Source organism: Rhinopithecus bieti, unplaced genomic scaffold, assembly GCF_001698545.2.
Source record: "Rhinopithecus bieti isolate Rb0 unplaced genomic scaffold, ASM169854v2 scaffold_17182, whole genome shotgun sequence".
In the NCBI taxonomy this organism is placed as follows: domain Eukaryota; kingdom Metazoa; phylum Chordata; class Mammalia; order Primates; family Cercopithecidae; genus Rhinopithecus; species Rhinopithecus bieti.
Genome location: NW_016808817.1, coordinates 421431 through 432332, shown reverse-complemented (window position 1 = coordinate 432332; position 10902 = coordinate 421431). Strand labels below are relative to the sequence as shown.

The following is a 10902-nucleotide window of genomic DNA, read 5'->3' as shown; positions in this document are numbered from 1 at the left end:
TATATATAAAGTGAATTGTGTAGTCACAATTTGCACAATTCTTGCTATAAGATCATAAATGCATAGAGGCAGGGCAGTGAGTAAAACTCTTTTTCTCATATTGAACTCCCAATAGCTAGCAGAATGCTATACACAGAGTAGGTCTTCAATTTTGAGCTTGAAGTTGCAAAAAATTAACTCTCTGAATCTGGTTACAAGGGACTGTATAAAGTCGGTGAGATTCAGGAATCTGAGAAGTCACCGTGACTCCTTTGCTGCTCTATCTGCTCAGAGGTCAGCATCAAATCCTGGAAGTGAAAGCCACTTGGGGGATAGTCTTCAGGGGAAGTTAAACAAAGAAACTGTACCCACTTTTCAGTCAGGTTAGTGGTAGGGAGCTTGGAAAACCAGAGCACCTGGTAGCAGCTACTACAGGACACAAAATCTGAAGAAACGCTGAAAGAACACTGGGAAAGTTGCAGACCTCAACCTTCAAAAGGTTGCAGCAACATTTCCTCCTCTGTTCTTCATACCTGTGAGTCTTCTAACTTCAGATCTTTTAGTTTCCCTCCAAGTCCTTCCATCCATGTAGAGACAGCCCTTATCACTACCTCTTCTCCCGTATCCTTCCTTTTTTTCTCATAGCCCACATGAATGAGACTCAGGCAAGAGTTCACACTGGAAATTGGGTGTAATTGCATCTCAAGATAGGCATAAGCAGAGCTCAGACCAGGGCCCCCCGATGGTATAGTGGTACAAGTGGTTGACTCATACACAGTGCCTCCACTATGTTTTGGCCATTAGTCTTCCTCGTTGACTCTGGAACAACATTGCCTCCACAGTAAAGGGCATCATAGTAAATTTTGTTTATAATGCAGCTGTATTCAAAAATGGGAGAGCTAGGGAAATAGGATATGGGGAAAAGGCAGAGAGGAAAACGTATGGTCTGAATGAGTAAGGCTCCTACGACTGTCTCAGCTTCTCCGCAGCAGCATCCACATCGCCCCCTGTAGCAATGAGGGCCTGAAGATTGGCTTCACGGTTCAGAAAGCCCATGGACCGCAGTTGCTCCAGCTGCACCTGAAAGTGAGCCTCAGGCTGCAGCTGCTGGGGATTTGTACTAACTAAATCTTGCAGCATATGGAGAAAGGGAGGGGAATGGAAGCCCAGTTCTGCAGAGTCCAGTGCTGGGAACACCTCAGGAGGTGGATTTGGGAGAGGATCCTCAGACATAAGGGGATCTTCTCTAGACTGTATACCTCCTACCACACTACCCATCCCTGCTAGGCAAGGCATGAACCAGAGTAGGAGGCAAGGTGCTTCGGTAGCTAGGACCTGCAGACCCTGCTCAATCTGCCGCAGGGCTTGCATGGCACGGGGGTTTGCCATGGCTGCCTGAAGGTGCATCAGCAGTGGCAGCTGTGGTTGTATCTCATCCTGTAACTGTGGAGCCGGATTCATGCCATCTGGCCTCAGAGATCTTGGATAAGGTGGGGATGGCAGCCAGGGAGGCTCAGGGATTCCAGGAATGGCTGCCGTGGGGGAAGAGGATAAAGGAACAAATGGAACCCTGTTGGCAGAATCTCCCAGCCCCGAGACAAGATCAGGCAAGTTTGTGCTATGTCCAGTAGAGCTTTTCCCTGCACCATCTTGGTCTCCACCTTTTCCAGTACCATTCTCTGTGGGGTATCTCAGGAAAGCTGGGCAGGAGGACCTTCCCTTGATTGCTACTGACTCCTTGGGGAGAGGCTGGCCTGACCCAGGCTCCTGAGATGAGGGTGACAATGGGGGAACTCTGTTTACTGGTGGTGGTCGTTCCTGGCTTTGGCTGAGGGCAGATGCTGTCCCCTGTAGATAAGTTCCTAGGGACTGGGGGTTCTCGTGTAATTGCTGGAGATAGTCATAGAGTCCTAAAATACCCAGAAAGTTTGGAAACCTATTTCTGATGTCAGCTGCATCCTGATCCCCATCCTGCCTTTGTTGCCTGCTACCTGACCCTCCATGTGTAGAAGTCCAGGGGTTGGGGAGAGGGTCACAATTCTCCATCCTTGAAGGTTGGCTTGTGGTGGTGGTGTCATTATCAGTAGTGGCCGTGGCAAAGGGATTGCCACCAAACTGCTCCTGGACTGCATTAAGCATTGGGTCCATAATATCTGTGTACATAGTGCGAAGCACATTGTAGCCACCAGGAATGCTCTCCAAGTTACTGAGCACCCGGTCCTGGCTACGTATCATCTCCTGCATCATGGCAGGGTTACGTAAAAACTCCAGTGTCTGCCGCATAATTTCAGGATTGTTGAGAATATGCCCAATCTCAGGGTTGTGCTGGATTAGCTGCTGCATATGGGGGTTGTCAAGAACCAGCTGGCGTACCAGGCCTGTGTTGGACAGCAGACCCTGGATGAAGGGGTCATCAATGAGCTGAGCCACAAACTCAGGCACAGACACATGCTGCCGCATTAGTGAGCTTGGCTGGTCAGGGAAGCCATGATAGGTCAAGCCCAGCCCATTGAGGCCTGTGAGGAGACCTAAGCTGAAGGCAGGGGGCCCATCTGCTGGGTAAATGGAGCTTGGCTGAGGGAGTGATCCAGGACTTGGGTCCTGGGTAGGGACAGAGGCAGCTGGGCACTCACTGCCCATGGCATGGCGCTGCATCTTGATGACCAGGTGGACAGTGAGGCCATCTCGCACTCCACACTGTGCCAGTGAGTCGGGATCCTTGAGGATTTTGCCGGCAAAGATTAGAACAAGCTGATCAGGGTGGGCCTTAAAGCGCTGAGATATCTCTTCCTTCAGCTGCTGGATGGTGCATGAGTCTGTAACTGAGAAATCCTCCTTGTCTTTGGGCGTCTTCACTGTCACCTTGATGAGGTGGGGATCCTGGACTGGTGCTGGGCTGCCCTGTGGCAGGGCTTCTCCACCTTTGGCCATGGTGGCAGCAGAAGGCCCAGGTCTGTGGGGACACAGCTAGGGGCATGGAGATGGGAGACCAAGATCATCCTTTCAGGCAATGGCAAAAGTAAGAAGGGTGAGCATGAAAAGGGGCTTGAATATCAGGATAGGGAAAGCTGCAGGGTCTACATGAAAGGGGCCATGAGGTTTCTGGGGCAGGATGCTTTAGGAGGATTGCAGGATTGAGACATTTTGGAATCAGGGGAGGGAAATACAGGGCCCTGGGAAAGAGGTCTGTAGTTGATGAGTACAGGGACAAAGGTAGGAGGAAGGGCCCAGGCTGGGGTGTACATACCAGTCAGCTGTGGTCCCGTTCTTCTCTTTATGCAAGGCTCCAAACCTCCCTCATCTTGCTACACAGCCACCCCTGTGGCCTTCTGGGTCAGAACCCGCACTATCAGGTCCCTTCTGTGACCTCAGTGCTGACGTCACAGCCTCAACCAGAAGGTTTTGAGACTTCTCTAAGGAGTTCTGGATTCCTGGGAACTCTTGCTGTCCCATCTTTTACCACTTCTACTTCCTCCACCTCAAGTGCCTTCCTGTGGAGACTTCTGTGGAGGCTCAGACTGGGATTGGAACATTATAAAACATCTCTCAGTCCTCTCTGTCTCCATTCAGACCCTCATTCAGCTACTTCCTGGTCCGGGGGCTTCTTCCTGGTATCCTATGTCCCAGTTTTCTGTTTTATTCAACATTAACCATGAATTCTTTATGTATTTTCAAAGTATTGATTTGCTGATGGATGGGATTTGGGGTATAAGGGAGGAGTCAAGCATGACATAACTTTTTTTTTTTTTTTACTTTAAAAGAAATTGTTATCCTCCAAAGGAACTCAAAGGACTGAATATTTACTAAGATAAAGATTGGGAATAAGCACTTTCTCTAAATCAGCAGGTTGTTAAACAGTTTTACATACATTTGAGATGTCTATTTTACATACAAATGGAGATGTACAATGGTAGTTGAATATTATAAGTCCAGAGTTTATTAGCATTCAAAGGGTGCTTAACATCATGGACTGGTTTAGATTAGCTAGTTAGTGCATACAGGCAAAATGATAGAGATTTTAAAATCTGAGTTTTGTGGCTCTATAACATTTAGAAATCTGGAAGATCAGAAGAATTTGGTAAAGGAAACTGAGAAAAAAATAAAACAATAAGGTAGAAAAAAAGAGAGAAAAAAGAGAAAGGCCAAAGGAAGAAGAGTTTCAAAAAGGAGAGAGTGACCAGCCATGTCAAATGATGCTGCTAGGTCAGGAGAATGAGGGTTGAGAATTGGCCACTGGATTTGAAAAAATAAAGAATTGGAGACCATGATGAGACAAGCTTTGGAAGGATAATAGAGAAAGGAAGCCTGATTAGAGTGTGTTTAAAAGCAAATTGTTTGGGAAAAGTAGATCCAGTAAGGGTATTATAAATGCAAGAAAGGGGATGACAGCTATGTGGGAATGTGGGGTTAAAGGCTTTTTAGATTTTTTTTCTTAAGAATAGTGTATGATGTTTATATTCTAATGGAAGCAATCCAATGAGGAGAAAAAATTGATACATGAGAAACGGAAAACTATTAAGATATTGAATAGATAAGTTAGAGAGATTGGGAGCAAGTGCCCATGTGGAGAGCTTGATTTAGGAATATGAACAGTTTATTCATGACAGCAGAATGAATGGGAGGCAGAGTGTATTGGGACAGATGTAAGCTAGTTGATTGATTTCATGGTAGACACAGGTAGAAGTCCCTTCTGATTATTATTGTCTTTCTTGTTGAAATAAGCACAACTTTTAAGATTTAGAGAAGAGAAAACAAGATATGAATTGATCATCTGAAAGAATAAGTGTTAGGTTTCGAAGGGAAGGCAAGGGTTAAAGAAAGACACACAAACACAGCAAATGCAGGCTTTATGTCTAGCATAAAACCTAGAGAAGTGTGGGACCAGCCTAATGCCAGAGCCCACTGCTGCTTATAGGCTGGAGTAGTTTATAGGTATGGGAGCGAGGGGTCTGAGCAGTATGGCTTGCTGCTTGGCAGGATATTGATAAGATGTTCTCAAGATGAGGTGGTTTGGTCCTTGTTTCTGTAGGACGTCATCGTGGTGTTCAATGGACCGTTGCCTAGCAAGATATGATAGGGATGTTACTTTAGTTGAGCCTTTGTCCGCCTTGTGGTCAGGTGGTTAGGCAGGATGTTTCTCATAGCCTGAACCGCTATGAAATGTTTCACTTTGACCAAGGTCTGCAAAATAGTGGGAAGTTTACAAAATGATGCAGTTTGGACTAACAATAATGTAGTGAGTTAACTAGGATAGTAGATTTCCAGGTATGATCTCCAAACTGACAGCATTAGCACCACCTGGAAACTTACTAGAAATGAGAGATTTTAATGCTACTGTAGAGCTACTGAATCAGACACCCTTGGAATGTCGCGCAGAAATCTGTATTTTAACACACCCTCTGGGTGATCCTGGTGCAGATTCTGGTGAGAATCACTGGACTGGGAAAATGCAGTTAGGATTGCTAAGACAGTAATTAAATCTTTTGGTAACAAGTTTAAATGGAACTAGTCAGCACAGTTGTATGCTTTCCTTTGCCTAAACAGAGACTAGGTGAAGAGTTCAGTATCAACATAATGAGTTAACTAGGCAAGTATTATGCCACAATTATTATATTCATAGGTCATGAAATAATCTTGGAGCCAGAAAACTAGGGCTGAGGAGCAGCAAGATGGTACAAGAATGACATCTATCCACTTCCAAGTCCAAGGGAAACAAAGATGTAGCCACTGCTGGAGAACCAGTGTCTTCAGTGAACATCTAGATCTCCATGATAGCAAAAAGGTATAGTCATCTTTAGAAAGAAGGTTGTAGATATGTGGGTTTTTCTATTGCTAAGTTATGACTTCTAAATGGTAGGATGAAAAGACTTGGAAAATTGGTAATAAGTAGAAAAATAAGTAAGGAATTTTCGGACCATATTGTGATGAAAATAAAAAAGATGACCTGGATAGCTTGAGCTTTTTATGCAAGCTGTAGCAGAGAGGGTATGAAGCTTAATCATATTAAATGGGGAGGCAAAAAATCCATTTTCACTGTAATTTATTTCTTGAGACTTCTTTTTGGTAAGTGTGGACATGAAGCAGGGGTCTTTGGCAGTGAGCTTTCTAGAAACACTTGAAAGTTTGTAAGCCTGTTCTTCATTCTTACTGATGGTCGTGTTGGGGCTCAGAAGGGGTTTGTTGAGCACACAAATCTCTGTGGATGGGTCCCCTTTCGAGTCCAGAATCTACTTCTCAACACTTCCCCTGCTCCCACCCTAGTGCAAGAAACTACTGTTTCTCAACTTCTCTATTGTAAAAGCCTCCTAACTGGTTTCTCTACTTCCCTGGTTTTTCTCTACCACAGTGCATTCTCCATTGTGAAGTCAGACTGATAAACTGAATTATTTGATTTATTTGCTCAAAACTCACCAGTGACTATTACATTCACAGTAAAATCCAAAGTTTTCACCAGACCTATAAAACTTTTCACAATCTCTCTGACTTCCTTCCCATTCCCCACTCCTTTTTATCCATTTCAGCTATATTACCTTCTTGTTACTCTTAAAACACAGCAGGAATACTGCTATCTTGGGGCTTTTACTTTCAGACAGCTCATGGATCATCCTTCTCCCAGTGAATTGCATGTTCAGTTCTCCTAGTTACTTCTGATTTCTGCTGAAATGTCACATTTTCAGAGAGGCCTTCTCTGATCACCCTAGGTAGAATATCTTGTTCTGATTTATTTTTCTTCATAGCACTTACCACCTAACATAACTTGTATCTCCACAAAAGACAGTAAAGTCAATAAATAAAGGATCTTTATTTTTTTCACTGCTATTTTTTCAATGCCTAAAACAACACTGAATTATTCTGGTAAGAGTGTATTAAATTATTTAATCATGGAATAATTAAAACACAAGTAATTGCATATCCTGCCATGCTGGGATACTCTAGGTAAGGCAGAAAGAGAAAAAAGTGGGGCAACCACGGAAAATGTAAACTACAAAGATATACCGAAGGAGATGATATTCTTGGAAGGTGCTGTGCCCCATGGAGGACTGGATTTGTGGTGACTGAGCTATACAGTGGAGATGGCAGCAGTTGCATCTCTGTGTGCTAATGAGAAAGTAGTGACAGCCCATCACCGTCTTATAATGGTGGTAATGTCAATGAGTAAGAGGCTCCAATGACGATAACTATTCATCCGGACTTGGTTGATATGTGAATTCACCCTAGTCTGGCCCACATATTATTTCTGTTCCACTTTTAAACTTGAACAATTTGGGTTTGAGAAATTCAGACAATCTTCATGACTAAATATCTAGGCCTATCTATGTAAAATGTTTCCCTTTCTGTTTGAGCATGTTATGATTGTTTTCCCTACATATGGGTCTGTTTATGTGTCTCTAGGTATTTGCATCTGTGTTTGCACCTGGCTGTGTGTACTTGTATGTGGACTCTATATGCCTCTATATGTGAATTTTTTACTATGTGAGCTTGTGTACATACACACACCAGTCTGAGGTGACATGCTCAAAATAATCAGTTTCATATACTGTGCTCAAGTTTCATATACCACACTCAAAATGCTCATGTTTTAGAGATAAAAACATTATTGTCGCCTCTATATTAATATGTGCATGTGGTTTATGTGTTAATGTATGTATAGTAGGTGAGACAAAAATATCACAGTTATTTTTTCTTTCTTTCTTTTTTTTTTTTTTTTTTTTGGCAAAAGAAGTAAAGCCAAATCTCAGATCAGGGCAAGTGAGTGTAGCCATTTTATTGACGGATGTTCCAGCCATGGCCAGTGATCTATTATTCAGTACAAGACACACTGGTTGATAACTCCTATTCCAGGACTTCTCTTGGCTGGAAGCATCAGGAGAGGTGGAAAAGGCAAATGAGATGGTCAGGTGGATCAGCAGGCAGGTAGCAAGCGAAGAAGTAGGCATGGTGGTTAGAATCTCTGGGATCCCTTGAGCTTGCGGGTAGCAGCATTGGTGTTCCCTTCAGTAGCAATGAGTGCCTGTAGATTGGCATGGTGGTTCCCAGGTTCCAGGGCCTGGAGAGATTCCATCTGTTTGCTAAAATGAATCTCAGGAGCTTGCTGGAGGGTGGGAAGGGTCCCCATCTGGGGATTGTAGCCTCTGCAGGACTGTTCCAGGTTTGTAGCAGCACTAAGGTCCCTTAGGCTCAGGTATATCTGAAACATTCCAGGAACAGGGCACTGTGTCAGGATAGCTGCAGCTGGGGACAGAAAGCCAACCCAGGCCCCATAGGTAAGGTGCAACCCAAGGCAGAAGAACAGGAGCCTCTGTGGCCAGCAGCTGGAGGCCCTGCTCAATCTGCAATATTGCTTGGAATACTTTAGGGTTGGCTAAAGCAATAAGCAGATCAGAAATCTGTGTTGGCTGCAGGAATGTGGGCAGCTGCTGCCTCCACTGTTCACTCAGTTGAGGCATACTCATGAACAACATAATCTGAGCTGCCAGGTAGGGGGTGTTCATAAGCGACTGCATCATGCCTCCTGTGATCTGGGAGCTGGTCTGTTCATCTGACAGCTGGAGATCACCCTCTAATATCTGTCTGGAGCTACTTAGAGAAACAGTGGCATCCTTGTATTCTTCTTGAAGCTGCTGGGTAAGCTCTATGCTAGGTAAGGCTGGTATCCCAGCTGGCTGCCGAGTGGCACAGACATGGCTCTGGCCCTTGGTGGAGATCATAGCAGTGTTGGCCTTGGAAGTGTGGTTGACCTTGTTAGGGGTGTCACTGGGTGAGGTGTTTGAAGATAAACCACCAGAGCTATTATAGATGACTCGGGTTGCAGGATGCTGTGGAGCTGGTCTTGTCGTTCCTGGGATGGTGGTGAAGGTGGAGGTGAAGACTGGACTTGTCTGGCCAGGAGAGCTGTGAAAGGGTTTCCTCCAAAATGATCTTGCATACTGTTCAGCATTTGATCATTAATGTCAGCACAGTTCTGACCCAGGGCATTATTCCCACCTGGCATTGTCTCTAAGCCCAGATACGGCTGTGGGTTCAGTGGATACTCAAGGTTTTGTGAAGGTTGCTGGATCTGCATTATCTCTTGGATCATAGCAAGGTTCCTAGCCAGCTCCAGAGTCTGCCATAGGATCTCAGAATTGTCAAGAAGGTGGGAAACTTCTGGGTTCTGCTGCATCAATTGTTGAGTGTCTAAATGTTCTGAGATGAACTGTCGCATGAACTCCATGTTGGACAGAAGCCGCTGGATGCTAGGATTCTCCAGCATCTGTGCTTTGTGCTCTGGATGGCTCACTTCCAAGTTCTGGGTATGCACTTTGGGTGCATCAGGCCCCACAAAGTGGGCCAATTCTACTGGAGCTTGATTCATACCAGTTGGTTGGTGCACCCCGCTGCTGTTTCCTTCAGTGTTTCTGTCCCAGTGGCAGGGATCATTCGTTGGCAGATCCTGGAAGGAATGGGCTAGAGATCTGGAGCCATGCTTGGACTTGATGACCAGGTAGATGGTGTGGCCATCCATGATGCCCCTCTGGCTCGGTGTATCATGGTCTTTGAGAAGGCGGCCCATGAAGACCAGCACTAGTTGGTCCATTTGGCATTGGAAGTGAGCCAATAGCATCTCCTTGAACTGCCTCACCAAGATGTCATCAGCTACCATAAAGTCTTTCTGGTTGCCTGCAGTCTTCACTATCACTTGAGTGGCACTTGAAGAGATATTTTTGTCTGCCGAAAGACCTGAAGGACATCCACTCTGGGACATCCTGGATGTTTGAGAGATGGCATGCGACATGGGCTTTAGTGGGCAGGCAGATGGGGAGCAGGTGGAAGCTGGGGCAGAAAGGGTAGGGGCAGGCAAATGTTTCTACTGGCCTTTGTATCAGGTATTGTGTTCTCACGCCACAGGATAATTTCCTTGTTGCCCAAAAAGGGATGAGTGACCAGGCTAGGGCCAGGTATTTTGCGATGTTGTGCCCTCACCCCAGTTTTCCAGATGTTGCCCAGCTGAGGCCTGGCATGGCTACTGATTCATACCTCACCCACGGTGGACAAAGTGGTGATGACTTCTCCTAGGCTTACCCCTCCTCCTACCCCACCCACCAAGGGCATGAATCCTCAGAAAAGGGATATTGTGATGTCAAGTCTATCCTCACAGTCACCCTGGGCCAGATGAGGAAGCAGGACATATTTCAGGGTCCAGGTCTCTACAATAAAATAAAACAATTTTCCAGAAAACAGGGACAAAGTTCTCTGGATGGAACTAGTAAGAAAACAAAAAAGTAAATAAAAACCATATTTTTAAATGTGGGACGTGTGTTTCTGTGTGATACTGTGTGTATGTATACACGCAGTATATACCTTTATATATATACACACATATATACCTTTATATATGTGTGTATATATATACATATATATGTTTTCTCCCCAGGGACCTCACAGAAGGTAGAGATAAGAAAGGGAACTTTCATATCCTACTCTAATGACTAGCTGCCCTGCAGCTTCTGCACTGGAATCAGATGTTCCCAACCTGAAACTGACAATTCTAGATCACAGAACTCTTGAGTTCCAGAAGCTGGATTTATGATTCTCCAAAAGGAATATGAGATGCCAAAGCATCAGAAAGAGAGGGTACCATTTTCTTAGCTAATATTTTATTTTTTCCCTATCAAATCCACCTAGACCATTATTAAAGGGAACCTTAATATGCTGATTGAGATATTAATTACATAAAGGACTCACTAGGCATAATCAAAGTCTTCCAATCATTAGGACAAATGACCACTTTGGGATGTGGTTCTCCTGGAGGTAAGGAAAAGGGCACACTTCTACTAATGCTCTGCCCAGCCCTGGGGTCTCAGGGTCTGGAAGCCTTGTTAGGTTTGACAGGTTTTGGTGGAGCATGAACCCCAGAGGGCCTCTTGGTGGGTGGTCTTGGTA

The 10902-nt window shown here is 44.9% G+C and overlaps 2 protein-coding genes and 1 long non-coding RNA gene across 4 annotated transcripts in view; 1 reads left to right on the top strand and 2 right to left on the bottom strand.

Moving 5' to 3' along the window:
• Positions 1-651: 651 nt before the first annotated feature.
• On the bottom strand, positions 652-3338 carry UBQLN3 (ubiquilin 3). 2 transcript variants are annotated; one of them, XM_017887315.1, is made up of 2 exons: positions 3227-3338; positions 652-2946 (listed from the first exon to the last, which is right to left on the bottom strand). In XM_017887315.1, the coding sequence occupies exon 2, from the start codon at positions 2908-2910 to the stop codon at positions 943-945; it is 1968 nt and encodes a 655-aa protein (XP_017742804.1). In that variant the 5' UTR covers positions 2911-2946; positions 3227-3338; the 3' UTR covers positions 652-942. The 2 variants fall into 2 exon arrangements, with proteins under 2 accessions (XP_017742804.1, XP_017742805.1); XM_017887316.1 differs by having other exon boundaries at positions 652-2979; positions 3227-3321.
• Positions 3339-3462: 124 nt separating this feature from the next.
• Positions 3463-10902, top strand: part of LOC108538974 (uncharacterized) — a 42974-nt gene continuing 35534 nt past the window's right edge. Inside the window, exons 1-2 of the long non-coding RNA XR_001888238.1 lie at positions 3463-3590; positions 5600-5761. This is a non-coding gene — a long non-coding RNA (uncharacterized LOC108538974). The remainder of the gene's footprint in view (positions 3591-5599; positions 5762-10902) is intronic.
• Positions 7729-10169, bottom strand: UBQLNL (ubiquilin like). The gene is given in 2 exon segments (XM_017887317.1): positions 7729-8800; positions 8803-10169. Coding segments are annotated over 2 exon segments (1611 nt in total). The 5' UTR covers positions 9755-10169; the 3' UTR covers positions 7729-8141.

Excerpts from the sequence above, each read along its gene's own strand:
- UBQLN3 (XM_017887315.1), bottom strand. The coding sequence starts at position 2,910 with ATGGCCAAAGGTGGAGAAGCCCTGCCACAGGGCAGCCCAGCACCAGTC.